Raw genomic sequence first — 18,394 nt, forward strand, 5'->3', positions numbered from 1 at the left:
CCTCCCCGCCTCCTCCCTGCCTCCTCCCCGCCTCCTCCCTGCCTCCTCCCCTCCTCCCTCCCTTCTCCCCTCCTCCCCGCCTCCTCCCCTCCTCCCCTCCTCCCTTCTTCCCCCTCCCTCCTCCCCTCTCCCCCCTCCCTCCTCCCTCCCTCCTCCCCTCCTCCCTCCCTCTTCCCCTCCTCCCTCCCTTCTCCCCTCCTCCCTTCCTCCCCTCCCCCCCTTCCCTCCCCCTCCTCCTCTTCCCTCCCTCCTCCCCTCCTCCCTCCCCTCTCTCCTCCCCCCTCCCCCCTCTCTCCTCCCCCCTCTCTCCTCCCCCCTCTCTCCTCCCCCCTCTCTCCTCCCCCCTCCTCCCCGCCTCCTCCCTGCCTCCTCCCCTCCTCCCTCTCTCCTCCCCCCTCCTCCCCACCTCCTCCCTGCCTCCTCCCCTCCTCCCTCTCTCCTCCCCTCCTCCCCGCCTCCTCCCCTCCTCCCCTCCTCCTCCCGTCCTCCCCTCCTCCCTCCCTCCTCCCCTCCTCCCTTCTCCCCCCTCCCTCCTCCCCTCTCCCCCCTCCCTCCTCCCCTCTCCCCCCTCCCTCCTCCCTCCCTCCTCCCCTCCTCCCTTCCTCCCCTCCCCTCTTCCTCGCCTCCCCCCCTTCCCTCCCCCTCCTCCTCTTCCCTCCCTCCTCCCCTCCTCCCTCCCCTCTCTCCTCCCCCCTCCTCCCTCTCTCCTCCCCCCTCCTCCCCGCCTCCTCCCCCCTCCCCACTCCCCTCTTCTCCCCCTCTTCCCCATCTTCCCCTTTCTCCCCCACCTCCCCCCTCCTTTCCTTTTCCTTCCAACCCCCCTCTTGCCCTCCTCCTGTTTTTTCTCCAGGTGTTTCTCTGGCCTCCACTTCCCCCAAACACAGGCGATGGGCCTTGGGGCAGGTGGCGTCAGTGTGGTCAGGGTCTCAGGTTCCCTCCAACCCCTCGTTCTCCAGCTCCCGGAAGGCCAGCCCTTTGGCCCTTGGGCCGCACAGTTTCCTCTCTGGGAGGACGCGTGCGGACTGTCACTCTCCTGACAATCCTGGGCGCGAGAGCCCTGTTTCTGCGCATGGGCGCTGCGCGGGTCCCTTCTCGGCAGCTAGCGTGGCTGGGCTTTTTGCGTCTGTGGGTGCTCATCTGGCACTTGCCGAAACGTGCTGTTTGGATTCGCGATGACAGCAGTGACTGCAGAGTTCTTTGCACCCCTTTTGGGCTCAGAGGGCCCCCCTCTACCGCGTGGACCCTTCCAGGACAGGGTAGTCGCTGCCCGGCCCGTTGCCTGGCATTGGGTGGGGGAGGACAGGACAAGACGACAGCGTCCTCCTGGTGTGTCGCCGAGGCCGTAGGGGCGCGGGGGGCAGGTCTGGGCTGAGGTGGAAATCAGCGTGGTGCCAGGAACCAGAGACAGCTAGCCGCAGGGCCCGGCAGCGGCCTGGTGCCCAGAACGTCGGTCCGTTTGCTTTCTGTGGGAGCACCCGGGCTCCCCGGGTCTGAGTGCTCCCAGACAGCCTTCCGCCGGATTCCTTCTTGGTGCCCGCGGACCAGTCAGCAAATGCTTGCTGGGCCCCCGGCTGTGAGCCGGGACCTCGTGGTGAAGGGCCAGCCGGTCTCTCGGGGCCACTCGACTCCACGAAAGCCGCTGTAGACGATAGACACTCGATACACAAGCGAGCCTGGCGTGTCCGGGGAAAGCTTTATCGACGGACGACGGACGCTGAGGTTGGAATTTCGTATCATTTTCACCTGCCGCAAAGTATCATATCACTGTGCTCTGAACTTCCTTCACCCTCAGCGGCACCAAACTAGGAGGCTGGCGGATCTGTGCCTCGAGCAAGGCTTTTCCAGTGCAGCCACTTGGTCCCTTCTGGCTTGATCTTGACCGGGCTGGCAGCGGACTGTGTCTCCCTGGGGCCTGGCCGCTGAGGGCTTGGGAGGCTGGGCCACATCCTTCCTTGGGGGAGCCCCGTCGCTGGCACTCCCACACACTGTGGGGACGTCCTGGGAACTATTTCTGGGGAAAACCATCCTGGCCGGGTGGCCGTGCCGGTCCACAACCTGCCCCCGACCGGGCTGTCCTTGTTCCCACGTGTCCGTCTGTGAAACCGCGAATCTTGGGCAGACTCAGCCTCCCTACGTGTCTCCCCCACCCCGGGGCCCCTCTCTCTGAGAATGTTCCGGCAGCTCCTGAAAGCCCTTGTGAAGGTGAGTCTCCCTTTTCCGATTTCTTTTGTTGTCCGTCCTTTTGATTTCCGGCGTCAGCCTCTCCCCACTCTCCGCGTTCTTTGCCAAGAGCAGCTTCTTGCTGAGGCCGCCCCCCAGGCCAGACGTGCATTTGCATAATGGCTGATTGATTGTGGCTCCGGCTAATTGGTCAACAGAGCGGATTGCCGGCAAAGAGGCAGCCCGGCCAGGAACGGAGTGGCATCAGAGGCTGTCGGAAGAGCCTGCCCGGGACGAGGGACCACGGGCTGCCAGCCCAGAACCTTCCGTGCCAGAGGAAGCGCCCTGCAGCCCCGCTGCCTCGGCCGCCGCCTCACCCTCCTGGCCCCCTTGTCGGCCCCCGTGTCGTGTCGTGCCCACACTGTTCCTTTCTGGAGTGTTCCTGCCTTGCGCCTCTCCCTTTCTCGCTGCCGACCGGACCGGGGGAGCTGTTTTACTCCTGCAGGGAGACTGAGTAACAAATCAGTCGTGATCCCAAGGGTATAGTTGTCTTTAAAGCCTTTAAACATGGAAAACACAGCTGATTCCCTTCTCTTTCTTCAAAGTCACGGGTTGAGGGGGCCGTTCTCCAGAAAGGCTGACTAGGGACCCAAGGCCAAGCTGGACGCCGCTGTGCTCGGCCCGAGTTCAGTGACACTTAAAGTCCCGTGTGACTCTCTCCCGGCCACTGGTGCCCTGCCCCGACCCGCTGTGCCGGCCCCCCTGAGCCCCGGCCGGGATGGCACCCCCTGAACACCCTCCGGCCCAAGCCCGGGGCGATGCCAGCCCTGTCCTCACACCGGAGCCCCTCCCCTTAACACTGGGGACTCTGGGGGCCAGGTCAGTCTCTGGGGAGGACACATCCTGAGGTTAAGGAGCACCCCCGACCCAGCAGCACCCCCGGTTGTGACAACCACAGGTGCCCCCAGACACCATCTGGGGCCCCTGCCCAAGGGTGTGGTGCAGGGGCGCCCCCCTCCTGCCCGCTGCCCCCTCCATCCGTGAGTGCCCACGCGGCCTCTCCGCCTCCTCTGGCACCTGCAGCTTGTCCGTGGTCCTTGCTCAGACCGGCTCAGCCGGGCCGCCGCCCCCTAGGGCTTTCAGCCTTCCAGGTAGCACCCACACAGCGCACCCCAGATGTCGTCTCCAGGCAGAAGCCAGGTGTTGCCCTCTCCGGGAGAGTGATGTGGGCCTCTCTTGTCGCCCTCCTGTGGGTTAATCTTCCACACCAAACTCTGGTCGTGTGAGTTCACCCCGCCCGGTGACACACGCCATGAACCGTGACCTCCCTGCTCCTTGCTGGAAGGCCCCCTCCCCCTCCCCCGGTCCCTGAGCACCGGGAGGACCCTTGCCTGGGCGCCTCAGGCCCCCGTGGAGCCTGGCGCTGAGCCCAGGCCGGCGTCTCCGTGTTCTTCCTCCTCCCGTTCCGAACGAGCGGTCCCCCTGCGGGTGCACACGCTGCCTTTTCCTCTCGGCCCCTTGTTACTTCTGACGAGTGCTTCCAGAAGCGCTCTGCACCAACCGTGTGTTCCAGGAGGTGTGTGATATGCACCTTCCCCACAGCGCGATTAGTTTCTTGAAGGTGAGATCCTTTAGGTGCCGCAGGCCTGCCTGTCTCTGGGGGCGTGGAGTGCTGGAGGGAAAGGGGGAGAGTGTCTTGGGGCCAGGCGGTGGGGAGAAGGACCTTGGGCACAGAGCTCGCAGCCCCCTGTGCCCAGACGCAGCAGCCGTGCTGGCCCCGGGGCCCTTGCCGTGGCCTGAGGGTCCTCTGTGGAGGTAGAGACCCTGGGCGGCGGCCGGTCCTGTGAGAGCTGGCGCCTTGGGTGCTCTGGGCCCCTCTGTTGACCAGACCAGGAGCCCTTCCCCCGGCCTGCTGCACGGGCGGGGGTCCAAGAGGAGACCCCCACCCCGCCTCTCCTGCCGTCGGCGATCCCAAGAACCTGCTTCCGTATTGAAAATATTAGTGTAGGTATTTGGACTCGGTCCCAGTAATCAGTTCGTAGGAACCCACGGCAGGGACGCCCAGTCAGGCCTGGCCGGTAAATTCATGTTCTCCTCCACCCTCTCCTGAAACCACCGCCGGGAGCCCGGAGGAGTGACCGAGAACGGCAGAGGGAGGGCGGCTGCTGAGCAGCGCCCACAGACTTTGGCAGGAAGGAAAGGGTGGGCAAGCGGGTCCGCCTTCGTGGCGCTCTCTGGAAAGGCCCGGGAGACACGCCGGGGACTCCGGTGGGCTGGAGGCCGAGTGCGAGGCGTCGCGGGGCTCGGGTTGAGAGTCGGCAGAAGGTGGCGTGCCAGTCGGCCTCTCCAGTGAGAGACAAGAGCGGGGAGCCGCCGGCCACCTGACCCTCCCGGGCGCGACTGCAGGCAAGGAGGAGCCCGCAGCTCAGAAAGACCTGGCTCCAGGCGGGCGGGCGGAGGGAGAGGTGAGCCGGGAGTCGGCTTGAGGAGTCTCCCAGAGCCGAGGGGTCGAGCAGAGGACGGGGCATCGGACAGCAGAGGCTCCCTGAGCAGCTCCGGCCTCTGCCAGGAGCTTTGGGCAGAGAGAAAAGAACATTGCCTGGCACCCAAGCGTTGCGTTCGCAGAGTTCCGAGTCGGGCACGGAGGACGAGAATGACCCACACTATGCACACGTCACTGTGCAGCTTCACAGCTCTGGGTTAAAGAGAAGATCCCAGAAGCTTCTGGAAGGAACGGCCAGGCCCATGTAAAGAACAAGAGACCCTAAAGACATTGGACTTTGCACCCATGATGCTACGAGCCAACACACGAAGGAACAAGGCCTTCAGAAATTGGAAGGGAAACAATTTCCAACCGGAAAGTACGTACCCAGCCGGGGCGCCCGGGTGGCTCAGTGGGTTGAGTGTCCAACTCTTGATATCGGCTCAGGTCATGATGTCGCGGTTCGTGATTTCAAGCCCCACGTCGGGCGCTGCGCTGCCAGTGAGGAGCCTGCTTGGGATTCTCTCTCTGCCCCTCCCCTACTCGCGCTTTCTCTCAAAAAACAAAAAACAAAACCTAGCAAAATTACCAACTCAGTATGCAAGGGGATAAAGATCTTTCTAGATCTCTAAAGCCTCAATTTCCCTTCCTTACTGAGGAAGCTCCTGGAGGATATGCTCCAACTAAACAAGGGCATCAACCAAGAAGGTCGTCAGATCGAGGGACCTGGATCCCACCCAGGCAAGTCCAAGGCAGTCTCAAGGGGACAGGCCCCCAGGTGTCACCAAGGAGCGTGGGACACCCTGCGTCAGAGGCCACACCAGGAGCTTGGGGTCGCCTGGAAAGCCAAGCATCTGAGACGGGCCGATGACCGACTCTAGGAGGGGCGAGCAAAGAATACACGGCAGGCAGCTGCGTCGCTCGTGGACGGACGCTGTCTACAGAGTCAGAAAGACGGAAGGAAGGCTTTCCACCACGTGGCACGTGGCGGCAGGATGGCCACACCCCGGGTGACTGCTGGCAGGCAGCGTGGCCGTGCAGGCAGCGGTAGGGGAGAAACCGCTGCAAGCAGGGAAGGCGGCCCATCTGGGGATCTGGCCCGGGGGGCGCTGCGACGGCCGCACTGCGTGACTCGGAAGTGCCCGGTGGCTCCGCCCGGCTGCCACCAGTTCTCCCAACTGACGTTTTCACAAAGCAGGGCTGTCTTTGCACGCTGACCTTCAGCTCGCTTTTCCTAGTCCGCCGCAGAGGGTGGCCTTCTGCCTCTGCCCGTCTGCCTGGTGCCACCCGTCCTGGGGGTCTCCACACTAGCCGAGGCCCAGTGGTGCTTGGGGGGCTGGGGGCGCCCGGGGCTCTGAGTCCAGGATGCTCTGGGGGCCCAGGAAGGTCTAGGCTCCCTGGCACAGACAGGACCACCCCCCCCCCCCCCGGTCCGCCCTGGGAGTGGCCGGCGGCATCGGGAGCGGCCTCTGGTTCCGGGGTCGGGTGGGGGGGTGGGTAGGAGGGGAGCCGAGGAGCCGGGCAGCTGCGGGAAACCGAGGCCAGGTGAGTTGACAGTGGGAGGACACCCTCCCGCTGGCTGCTGCCTGGGGCCAGCGTGGGGGTTCGCCTGTGGGCCCCCTGCCCTGCGGCGTCCTCAGGCCTGGAGAGAAGCCCCTCCTCCGGTGGCAGCTGGGCCGTGCTGCTGTCCTGGGGCTTGGGCCCGCCTCTCCCAGAGTCGCTCCGCCCGGAGGCCCCAGGGGCTCTGTGGTGGTAGAGTGCGTTCCCCGCCCCCCCCCCCCCGGCCCCCTGGCTCCCGCGCCCCCTCCTGCCTGGATCCTTGCCCGCGTGTCCTCTCGCCCACCCCACCCCGCACCCCCCGCAGCGCCCCGTGCACGCCATGATGTGTGTGATGCCATGCCTCCGCCCATGACGCTCCCTCTCCCGGAATGCTCCCTGCTCCCCGCCTTTGGTCATCGGAGTGGCTCACGTGCGAACATCACCCGGGGCCCGTCAGCCTGGCATCGCCTGGGGCTCTCGAGCGAGGCAGCCGAGCAGTGGGAAGGACCAGGGCAGTCAGCATTAGGGGACAGTCAGGAGAGGCCCCCCCTCCCCCCGGCCGCAGGCGCGGGGCGAGGTGGCGAGGCAGCTGTCAGGAGCCCGTGTCCTGGGACAGCGGGGCGGTGGTGGGCACCCCCTGGGTGGGAGGTGGGGGTTCTGGCATCGGGAGCCCTCAAGGCTTCCCCGGGCCCCCTCCCGGCCCCAGTCAGGTGGCCCTGCTTTGCTGGGTGACCTCTTGATCCTTGGAGGTGTGACCGCTACAGGGACCCCCCCCCCCAATAGGACCCCGTGTCCAAACCGACCTCACTGGGGCCAGACCGAGAGCCCCTGGGGGACGGGAAGCCGCAGCCATAGCCTCCCGTCGGCATTGCTGACACTGAGGGGGAAGAAAGGCTTGGAGGCGATGAGGCCTTGAGTCTGAGACCCCGTAGGGCTGGCTGTCCCCTCAACCCCTGCAGGACGCCGGTGACCCACCCGGCGCGGGCTTCTCCACGCCCCGGCCTCTGCCTCTGCTCCTGGGCCCGTCACACGCCTTGGTGTCAGCCTAAAACCCACTTCTCTCCCCTCCTTGCAAAGTCCCCAGAGCCGGACAGGGAGGCCCTGGCCTCTGACGTGGTGGCCCACCCACCCTGGTCACGGTCTTTTTTTCCTTTATAACCGATTCTGTCTGGTTTGCACTGAGAAGCCAGAGCTAAGCCTCAGGCGACTTCTCACTCGGGGCCGAGGGCCGCCCCCAGAGAGCTGCGTCCCCGAGCGAGGCTGGGCCCTGCCCCGGAGGCCGGCTGGGGACAGGCGAGCAGGGGCCTCCGCAGCTCGTTCGAGTGAGGGACACAGAGCAGGGGGACGGGGACGGCTGGTGCCCGAAGCCAGGCCCTTAGATGAGGCGTCCGGGGAGTCAGCACAGGTGCTAGAGAAAAACTCCCTGACGTTTACATTCTAGACAAATTAGTCTGAAAGAAAACAGACACTGGAGAAAGACTGAGGAGGACAGAAAGGCCAGTCTAGAAAGGAAGAAAGAGCAGACCAGGAGGCCGGGGCCGCCGTAAGTGCACCTGTCCCTGTGCGCAGGCATCTCCACCGCCACCCTGCCTCCGCCCCCCCTCACAGCGGCTCTGCCCCAGCCCCCGCCATCCCCCCTCCCGGTCATCAGCACCCGCTCCGCCCCATGTGGTCCCCAGGCCTGTCCCCCTCCCCCTCCCCTGCCCCTGCCCCCCACCACTCCCCCTTCCCCGGTCATCAGCACCCGCTCTGCCCCACACGGCCCCCCGGGCCTGTCCCCCCACCTGCCCCTGAGCCAGCTCTGCTGGCCCCGTGACGGCCCCTGGGATGCCGTCCGGGGCTCCATTCTGCCAGCTGGGTGGTGGGGCGGCTCAGACGGGGCTCCTCCCTGTCACTTGGCCTTCTGGCTGATGACTGTCCCTCCCCAGGTCCCACCGGAAACGGAGCCAGCCCAAGAAGCCCAAGCCGGAAGACCCCAAGTCCCCAGGGGAGGGGGCCGCCGGGGCCGCCCTCCTGGAGGAGGCTGGCGGCTTGAAGGAGGAGACCTCACAGGAGGCCGACCCCGAGGAGGAAGAGGAGGAGCCCCAGCCGACGCCACCGCAGGGCCGGGAGGCCGAGGCCGCAGAAGGTCAGTTGTGGCCGAGGGTCTCCTTCCTGAGCCTCGGCTGGTGGAAAAGCCAGCATCCGCTGTGCCTGCAGAGTCCCTGCTCTGGAGGGTCCGGTCCAGTTGCCCAGTCGGCGGGAGGGGGGGGCGGGGGGTCTCACAGAAACGTACACTCGGGGGCTCTCCAGCCTCGGTTCGATTCGCGAGGGCCCGGCCTCATCACCCCGGCACCTCCGGATGCCATCCCTGGGCACCAGCCGGGGGGACACAGGCACTCGGCCCGTGACGGACGTGTTCTCTGTCCCTCAAGTCAGAGGGCAGCTTGCTGTTTGCGGCCAGACACGCGTGCGTGTGCGCAGCAGGTTTGGACCCTCGCCCGGCCGGCTGGCTTCCGACGTGAGGGTGCACCCGGGGCTGTGCTGGGGAGGGGTCCCGGAAACGCGCCCCGTACACCGTCCGAGGCCCTTTCGGCGTGGAGTGGCGGCACGTGAGCGCTTTAGAGGTCCCCCGCCCCGCTGTGGTCCGTGCTGCTGCTTTGTGGCCGTTTTCGCTCGCCCGCCGACGGCTTTCGCTGCCCACCTGTGCACCCATCGCAGGTGCTCCCCGGGTACGAAGGAAGGGCCGGGCCGGGCTGGATGGCGGACCCCCCTGGGTGGGGGGGAGGCACACCTCGGACAGGCGGTGTCCCTCCTGGCGGCTGGCCGTTCGGCCCGTCTCGTACGCTCGCCGGGATGCCGCGTGGCTCGTGTCAGAGATGACGTGACATCCAAGGGGGCTGCCCCGGGGCGCAGCCTGGGGCCTGGACGAGGGGCCGCTTGGCAGACAGGCCACGGCAGCCCCGCGCCCCCCCCCCCCCCCCGCCGTGCGCACACAGGCTGGTGGTCAGGGCTCCGGTTGGAGAGCACCTGTGTGACTGGAGTTTGTCCGGTGAGGCCATGCTGGAGCATCTCACACATCCTGGCACAGCTTTCGAGGTTCACGGTCAGGGCGGGGGGGGGGGGGGTCTAGACGGCCCAGAAGGGCGGGGCGGGGCGAGGACAGGCGTCCCGACTAGAGAGGAGGACGACTTCGCCGCTGTCGGCGTGGGCACGGTCGCCTGCACGGAAGCGGGTCGGCGGCTGAGCCGTAGGGCCGGCCAGGCTTCGGGTGAGCCGGAGAGAGGTGATTCTCCAGAAGACGCTGCTTGGGATGCCAGCAGCCACCTCGCGTTGGCTCCTTGGAGGAGACCTAGCGGCAAAACGAGACCTTTACCGGAGAGCTCCCCGACGCGACGACACGGGTTCCTCCAAATGCCACGCAGGCTCTCGCGGCCCCTTCAGGGTCCCCGCAGGGTTTCCGGGTGCTCCCCAAGCACAGACGGAGGGAGAGGGGCCGCCAGAGGTCAGGCTGCCCGATCGGACGGGACGGGAGCGAGGACACCCCCTCGGCCGTGCAGGTGGCAGAAGGGAAGGCCACCGCTCCTGGCCCCAGGAGCAAGTCTCAGACGTCGCTCGGGTGTCACACACTGCGTCCCGTTTAATTCAAGTTCGGAGCACACGCCGAGCCGGATGGCGCGTTGTGCACGGAGAACGTGAGCCCGCCGACGCTGCCGGGACGAAGCACCCCGGAAGCCAGAAGCCCAAGTTCGAGGTGTGGGCGGAGCCGGCTCCTTCTGAGGCTGTGAGGGAGAGTCTGTTCCGGGCCCCGCCCCGTGGCCGGTGGCCGCCGCCTTCGGGTCCTCCTGCCCTTCTCCCCGTCTCTGTCTCTGTGGGCGCGTCTCTGTCCACGCTTCCCCACCCCTTGGCGGAGACTGGTGGTGTGGGATCAGGGCCCGCCCTGACGCACCTCATCTCGCGCCATCTGCAGTGACGGTTCCAAGTCAGGCCGCGTTCTGACGTTCCGGGGCCAGCCAGGGCTAGGACCTCACAGCGGGAACACGGGAGCCGGTTTGGCCCATAACGGGAAGAAAGCAAGGCTGAAGCCAGCGGGGAAACAGAGCACCTGGCTGCCCCAAGGGGCTCCCTGCCGGTGGGCCCCCGGGGTACATGGGTATCACCAGCAGGGGGTCCTCTAGGCCCTGCACCCCCGTCACGCGTGCGCTGCAACCGAACAAACGCTCGTGACTGAGTACCCGTCCCGTGAGAGGTGGCCGGCGGCCGGAGGCTGGGCCGTGTTGGGCAGATGAAGATTTCTCAGACGTGGGCTCTGGGGTTCGCATCTGACCCTGGGGGCCGTGGGTCTGCAGGGAGAGTGAGAGGGGAGCCAGGAATACGGCCGGTTTGGGGTTCCGCCCGAGGAGTTGGGAGACTGGGTGGGGTGTCCCTGGCGGGGCTGGCAAGGGCCGGAGCAGTCAGTGGTCTGTTCCCAGCTGGGCAGGCCGCGCTCTGCGGTCTGGGCCTGGGCAGGGGATGTGGGCCGTCCTCCCAGGGTTGCGCCCTGGGGCGGGGTGGGTTCTGGGCAGAGCACGCGGGTGGGAGGAGACGGAGGCGGGGATTCGGGGCCCCGGGCCCGCCCTCGCCCTGCCTCCGGCTGTCCCCCGTGACTCTGGCCGAGTTGCCCCCTTGGTGTGGCTGGGTCCTCACTCACCGTCAGGGCCGTCGGGGGTTGAACGAGAGACACCCTGCCAGTTGCCAGTGCGTGGGGACGAGCTGCCTGTGGAACTGGGTTTTAGCTTGAAGTGGCTTTTTGCCTGAGTGGAGATGGCTTCCCGGGTCCAGCTGGGGCTGGATGGGGGGCTCCTTGGCCGAGCAGTTCAGAGGGTCAGGAGAGACCAGGGTTCCAGTGGGGCCTCCTGGGAAGAGTCAAAGCTGCCTCCACGTCCGCTGGTCCGTCTCCTCCCTCCGGAGCAGACGCGAGGGGCCGTTGGCCTGAGGCTGGATGGGGGGCCTTGTGGGGAGACAGATGTACTCAGGCACCTGCGACTTGAGACGGTTTCCCTAATTGCTTAGCAAGGGGATAAGGACTGTCTTCTTCATTTAGTTAATTTCAACAGATCTTTGTCCTAACCTGGGGATTACGTATCCCAGCCACTCCCACCGCCTGGGGTCTCACTGGCTCTCGGCTGCTCCTGCCCAGTCCCATCCCGGTGACGCCTGGGGCCTGGCCTCCCTCGGTCTTGAGATGCCAAGAGATGCCCCGTCAAGTCCGCTTTCCCCGTGAGTCTCCGGCTCTTCCCTGGCTTTCCTGTTCCGAGACGGCTGCTGCCTAAAGCAGGGGCTCTGGGGTCCTCTGGGGGTAACTCGTGGAATCCCCAGCCCAACCGTGGGCCACGTAGAAGGGCCGTGCAGCCTCCTTCCAGCGTCTGCTGCCTCTTCCCCACTCCTTCCCTGGGACCCCATCAGCTTCCCGGGGTGCGTGGACCCCAGGAAGTTGGGGTGGTGTTTGCTCACCTCCCCCCCCCCAATTCCAGATGCACCATCCGTGCTCCCTGCCAGGGCCGGGAGGAGGGAGGATCTGGTAGGGGGTGGCCGCTTTGGAGAGGAAGCCGTCCCTCTGGGGTGCTGGATGTGGCCGCCACGGCCGAGAGCCCTGTGCCTCAGTCAGAGGCGTCCTATGAGGCGTCTCCTGAGCCCTTGGAGCAGAAAACTTTGAACGCGTTGAGTAAACAAGTGCTCACAGTCAGGGGTGATGGCAAACGCACGTCGTAGGAACGAGTGGAAGATCTTAAAGTGCTTTCCAGACTTCCTTTAATATCCAAGCTTAATGTCCCCAAGAGCCGTAAGTGCTGGGGATCGTGCTGTTCGCCAGCAGTGGGGCATTTTGCTTTGGGTTTGCGGAGGGAGAACAGTGAACGCTGTCACTCACACACCGCGTCCACGTCCCGGGGAAGGCGGAGGGCAGGAGAGGAGGGGGCCCTGCGCACGCAGGAGCAGGGCTGGCGGGACTCCGTGTCCCGGGGAGGAAGCCTCCTCAGGGCTGGGAGGGGCCGGGACAGGCGGTGCAGGAAGAGCCTTGCCCTGTGGGGCCTGGACCCGGGGGTCCCGAGCACGAGCGAGGTAGGAAGGCAGCCCATGTTGGCTGGGCCATCAGGGGCTCCCTCCTCCTGGAGGGTCATGGTCCTCTTGGGGGAGCTCGCCCCGCCTGTGGCTAGTTAGTATGGCCGCTGTGCCTTCTCACAGCGGGGGCAGCGCCCGTCCCACCATCGAGCTGTCCCTCCTCCCGGGTACAGCGTGCCGCGAGGGACCCCACCCCGAGGGCCAGGCTGGCTCTAGACCCCGGGGCCTGGCCTCTCAGGGCCTCACAGCCCAGGGGGTCGGGGAAGGGGCAGGGCTGGCCCACGGTCGTGGAAGCAGCAGGTGCCCGGGGTGGCCCGACCGGGTGCGATTGGCGCTAGGGCAGGACGGCAGAGGCAGCCGCGCCCGGCAGTGAGTGGAGGCCCGTTTCTGAGGGGCCGTGAGTGGCACTTGGACACGTGTCCTTCCCACAGGACACCCGCCCCCAGCACAGTCCAGCCAGGTGTCTGTGCCACGGGTGTGCCCTGCCTCAGGTTCCACACAGGAGGAGGGTGGAGTCTGGGGACCGGACCAGCCCTCCCAGGCCTGGGGGTGGTCCCCAAAGCTGGCAGCAGCCTGGGAGCACCGCCCTGGTGGTGCCCCACCCCCCTTCCTCGGGCAGCGGGCAGCGCCGCTGAGCTCAGGGCCCCAGACCCGCCTGGAACTCGGGCGCGCTCCGCTTGGGGAACTTCGGTGCCCCAGCCGTGAGCTCCCCAACCAGGCAGGCCTTTCAGATCTGAAGGTGGGGGGTTCTTGGCTGTGACTTACCGTGGCCCGTGAGGTGCTGGGACGTCCTCAGCTTGGGGTGGTGGTGGGGGGCGGTCCCTGCCATTCTCGAGGGAGGAGGGGACAGGCTCACAGGCGGGGGAGATCCCTGGCCGGGACCCTCAGCCCCGCCCGTGTGACTGTCCCCTGCTCCGTGTCAGGGTTCCCTCAGGCCCAGGCAGGTGAGGGGCTTGATGGGGTCCCCAGGGGGAGGCCCTGCGGCGGTCCCCCCGGCAAGGACAGAGCCCTGAGCACCCACGTGTCCTTCCTGGCCACTGGCTCGTCCCCTAACGGTCCCCTGGGTGTGTCCCCCCTCGGTTTCCTAGAGCCCGCAAGATGGGAAGAGGCCCGGCGTGTTCTTCTTCGACAGTAGGGCCTCTTGCTTGACAGTAAAGAGACAGTAAGTGGGTCCCACTGTCCTCCGGCTGGGGAGAGCTCGGCTGGGGTTCCGTTTGGTAGGTTTGCGCCGTCAGGGTGGGAGTGTCGCGCTTCCTTAGAGAACAGAGCCGTTTATCAGAAAGCGCGTCTTCCACAAGGAGGACAGCCTCGTCGCCCTTTCTGTAGATCAGCAGTAGCAGCAGGGCCGCGTGCAGCCCTGACCTGCCTCGCCGCTCGCCCCTGGGGCCCTGGGTCACCCCCCCACCACGTCTCTCCCGCCAGGTGTGTCCCTGCCCCCGGCACGTCCCCTCCTCTGCGTCTCCCCACCCCTGCCACGACTTCCCCACGTCTCTCCCTGCTCGGGCCCCCCCCCCAGCCACGTGGCTTGCCCCCCACGCCTCTCCCCCCCCCCCGACGTGTCTTCCCCACCTCGAGCCTCTTCCCTCCCACACTGTCTCTCCACCTCCTCTCCCTGCACCTCCATGTTCCCCCCCAGCCTCCACCCCAGACGCTTCTCCCACCTCCACGGGCGACCTTTCATAGCCATCCAAGCCCCGCGTCTGTGGGGGAGAAATGGTTTTGTCTGCAGAGCAGAGAACGTCTATTATGTGCTTTCCTCAGCCAGATAACTATTCATGAGGCGCAGGCAGGAGGGGGGCCTCGGGAGCAGTTGGGGCTCCTGCAGGGGGGGCGGCGGCACAGGGAGGGGGAGGAGTCCCACGGCCCTCGGCCCTCGGAGTGCTCAGGCCTCGGGCCATCCCTGCAGCCAGGGCAGGGCTGTGGCCTGCAGATGGGGAGCAGTGGGGAGGAGAGGGGAGGAGAGGGGAGGGGGCCTGGCCTGGAGCCTCCACTACTCCCAGAGGCCGTGGGGTGTTGCCGGGGGGGGGGGGGGGGCGAGTCGGCAGTTTGGCTCCGTCCCAGCGGTTGGGGCTGGCTGTCTGCAGGATGGGACGTCCATGCTTGCCGGCTTCCTGGGTCGGCACAGGTCAAGGGTGACGTGAAATACCCTCCCCTTGGGAGCCTCACCTCTTTCAAGGTCACGTAGATGGGTTTCTGCGGCCAGAGGTGAAACGGGGCCCTGTTGCAAACCAGAACGCAGGTGCTTCACCTTGGTGGCTGCTTTCTTGGAGAGGGAGGGAAGCCTGGCCCCCCGTGTATCCTTATTGTCCCCGGGCCGGTTCAGGGAGACCCAGACCGTAGGTACCCCCGGCCTCACGAGTACCCTCAGCAGGGCGACCAGCTCCTCCCGGGTTCCCCAGGAGGCCCTCGGGCCTAGGCAGACCAGGCAGCCTCTGCCGTCACCGCTTGTGTGACATCTTGCCCCTGGGGACCTGGGACATGCAGACGAGGGCCTGAGCTCGTGTGCCCATTCTCCATTGGGGCAGGCAAGGCCCGGGGGTTCCAGGGCTCACTGTGCTGTGGGCTCCGTGCTCCAGTGGGCCACCAGGCTGGTTATGTCCTTGAGGGCAGGGGTCCCCGATGCCTCGTCCTGAGCACGGCAGGCCTCACGGGGGTCACGACCTACAGAGTTCCCTGTGGCTTCCGTGACTGTGACCTCAGACTCACACGTACGTTCTGGCACCGGGAGGGCAGCAGCTGGCCCGGGTCGCACGGGGCCGAAACAAGGCAGAGCTGGCCCCTGCCCGGGTCTCCGGGGGAGAGTGTGTTTGTTCCTTGCCTCTCCCCGTTTCTGGAGGCACCGCATCCTCGGCTTGGGGCCCCTCCTCCATCATCAAAGCCAGCGGGCCAGGGTGTCTTTGACCCTTCTTCCGCGGGTCCCTCTGCCTCCGGCCACAGCTGGGAAAGATCCTGGGCTTCTGAGGATCCCCGTTAGTACGCTGGGCCCATCCAAACCTTCTCCTGTCCTACGATCGTTAACTCCTCCGCAGCCTCCCGCCACGTCAGGCTCCACATTCGCAGGACGCGGGCATCTTTGGGGACTGTGATTCCACCAGACGTTTGCTCATCCATTCGGTTTTCTCTGATGTGCTGGCCCCCAGTTAAAACACCACTGAAGACACCCCTGGCCTGGCTCCCGCCCTGCCCTGCCACCTGCCGGAGATCCCCCAGCACCGGCCCTCGGGGGTGGCCCTCCAGGCCCAGCAGGCTCTCCAGTTCTGCTCAAGCGACCACTTTTCACGGTTTGGGGTTTGAGGTTTCGCTTTAAAACAAATTCCACAGGACGTATGCTTTATGTGTAGAAATCTACAAAAGCTGGGTACTGCCTTGCGCCCGTCCCGCTCCTTGATGACATTTGGAGCAGTCCCCCCCACCCCCCCGGCTTTGCAGGAGTCCGGACCACAATGTGGCTCTTCTCTGGGGGGCTCGCAGGAGGGTGTGTGGCTGCTGGCCTCGGCACCGACCGGTCTCTTCCTCTTTCCCCGCAGAAGACGGAAGGGGCAAGCTGCGGCCAGCCAAGGCCAAGAGCGACAGGAAGAAAAAGAGCTATGGTCCCCTGCACCCCCACCACGCCCTCTTGCCCCAGCTGCCGCCGCCCCCACCCGCCCAGTTCCCCGCCGAGGAGGCACCCAGGCTGCCACCCCTGCTGGAGTCCCCAGCGCTGGCCCCGGGCCCCGCACCAGCCGAGGAGAACCCCCCCCCACCGCCTCTCAACGTCGTGCCCCCCGAGGCACCTGGCGAGGAGCCAGAGGTGAAGCCACGCCCCATCATCCCCATGCTGTATGTGGTGCCGCGGCCCAGCACGCTGTGTGACAAGGGCCGCGTGTCCTGCCAGCAGGCCTTTGAGCACTTTGCCCAGAGGGGCCCCACCTGGAAGGAACAGGCGGCCCCCATGGAGCTGACGGGTCCCGAGGAGGATAGCAGAGCCGGCGAGGTGCAGGTAGGGGGGTGTCCGCGGAGGTCCCTGGGGGCTCCCACCTGCCCGGTGCTCCCACCACGGCCCTGCTCGCCTGAACCAGCCCCCTCGGTGCATCCCAGAGGAACCACAGTAGCTCCCGGCCAGCCCTTCCTGGGGCCTTGATCCCACGGCTGGGGACTCCGGGCTCTGCTCGGGGTGTCAGAGCCATGCCCTCCCCAGATGCTTCTTCTCCTGCATTCCAGGCACCGTCCACATTTTCCAAATTGAAGATGGAAATCAAGAAAAGCAGACGCCACCCCCTGGGCAAGCCACCCACCCGCTCCCCGCTGACCGTGGTCAAGCAGGAGGCCTCGAGTGACGAGGGTGAGCGAGGGCGCCTGTTCCCCCGGTGGCCCGTGCCCTGGCCTCCCTCCGCTGCCTGCCCCACCACCGACCGAAGTCGGGCCCCCAGACCCCCACCCCTGCACGGAATATTGGACTGAGTAGCCCCCGCTCCTCCTGCAGTGCTCCCCACAGTCCGGCCTGACCACCCCAAGGCCTTGCCGCCACCCCCGTTCGCTGTTTCCCACCTTGGGGTGCGCGCTTTGTGCCGGGGCCAGGGCCTGAAACGCACAACGTGGCCTAGGAGGGGCAGGGCGCAGGTCCTGGGGCTCCAACCACAGCCCACACTTTTAACGTTTCTATAACTCAGTCTCCCCATCTGTAAACTGAGGGCTGCCGGCCCCGTGGGGCGTTCTGCCGGGAAGGCGCACGGAGCCAGTGCCTACGGAGCGTGCCCGTGGTGCTGAGCCCGTGGTGCTGAACCCGTGGCGGGTGCTGGGAATGCCGAGGCTGGGTTACTGCTGATGTGGCACGTTTTGCCTGTGGTTTTACCCGCCGCGCACCTGCTCTCGTCAGAGCCGAGCAGGTGCTGTTCCTGGCAGAGGCTCCTTCCCCCAGGCCTGGGGGGGTTGCCCCCGCCCCTGCCCCCGCTCCCGTGGCCCCCCGTGCAGCCCCCAGGTGGGCAAGGACCGTGCCTCTCCCTCTCAGGGGCTCAGGGCTCAGGGTCTGCTCGGATGCCTGGTGCAGAGTAGGCTTCTAGAACATTTGCAGAGCAGGCCAGCAAGCGAGCACCGCGCCGGCCGCACCCCCCCCCCCCCCGCCAGTGTCTGGGGTTGAGAAATGACTCTGCCGTTAGGCGATCACAGGGCTGTGCCCATAGGAGCAGTGCCACGCCAACATCGGGGGGGAGGGGGGAGTGGGGAGGGCAGCTGTCCCCAGAGTCGCACCGTGACCTGTCCTGTGGCCAGGCCACTGTAGGGAGATTGGAACAAACCTGGGGAGCCAAGAGCCAGGGTCGAGGCCTCCGGCAGAAATCCCGCTAAGCCAGGTTTTCATCCTCAGCGTCGGCCTTTCTTTATGTGGAATTTGTGCCCGGTCGTCTGGGCGGCTCCGTCCCTTTCCCCATCTGATCTGAGGGCCGGGGGGAGGAGGGGCTCTGGAAGCACCTGGGACGGCAGGGCCAGGGCCCCCAAGGGCAAGGGAAGCTCACAGGGGGGCCAGACGTGGCCTTACTGTTTGAAAGACTGTAGCGTCACCTTTCCAGAAAGTGCCTCCAAGGCCTCCCCCACCAGCCCCTCTGGCGCTTTCTTGTGAGACCGTCTGGGCCTGGGCTCTTTGGAGACCGAAGGAGGCCAGCAGCTCTCATCACCGGCGGGGTGCCTGTGCCTGCTTGGGGTCTCCGTGTCCCCAGGCAGAGCAGTCTTGGCCCGTGAGTCAGGCCCAGCCCCCCCACCCCCCGCCCCCGGCCATAGGAGACCCACAGGTGCATCTTGGGGGTCTGCGCTGACCTCCTCCTCACTCTCATTGAGGCTCGAGGCCCAGGCCCAGGCCTCCAGACTCCTGTCTGCGTTCTCTTCCCACCATGCCTTGCCGGCCCAGCTGCTGTGAGGTTTGGGGCCTGGGGAATGAGCACCCGCTTCTCGGGGAGGGCTCCTGTGGAGCATCGGGGGGCTCAGCCCTGGGTCCCCAGGAAGCGAGGCAGTGGGCCGTGGGGGGGGGGGGGTTGGGGCGTGGCTGGCTGCTAGCGAGAGCAGGCGTGACAGGTGACAGGCGAGGTGGGAGGGACGGCCGTTGGCAGCCTCCGTCTTGGTAGTGACACGGGGTCACCGGAGCGGGGGAGTGACGCCGCTCTTCCT

At 66.5% G+C, this 18,394-nt stretch overlaps 1 protein-coding gene across 13 annotated transcripts in view; it reads left to right on the forward strand.

The window, feature by feature from the left end:
* Positions 1-18,394, forward strand: part of LOC101091764 (E3 ubiquitin-protein ligase UHRF1) — a 177,686-nt gene that overhangs the window by 145,816 nt on the left and 13,476 nt on the right. For 7 of the 13 annotated variants that reach the window (XM_045044228.1, XM_045044236.1, XM_045044230.1 and 4 more), the window contains 5 exons: positions 7,623-7,724; positions 8,110-8,309; positions 15,289-15,540; positions 15,787-16,238; positions 16,460-16,580. In XM_045044228.1, coding sequence (XP_044900163.1) covers positions 7,623-7,724; positions 8,110-8,309; positions 15,289-15,540; positions 15,787-16,238; positions 16,460-16,580 — 1,127 coding nt within the window. The remainder of the gene's footprint in view (positions 1-7,622; positions 7,725-8,109; positions 8,310-15,288; positions 15,541-15,786; positions 16,239-16,459; positions 16,581-18,394) is intronic. The other 6 variants (XM_045044242.1, XM_045044243.1, XM_045044232.1 and 3 more) reach the window with 5 other exon arrangements.

This window comes from Felis catus, chromosome A2, assembly GCF_018350175.1.
Source record: "Felis catus isolate Fca126 chromosome A2, F.catus_Fca126_mat1.0, whole genome shotgun sequence".
Lineage (NCBI taxonomy): Eukaryota > Metazoa > Chordata > Mammalia > Carnivora > Felidae > Felis > Felis catus.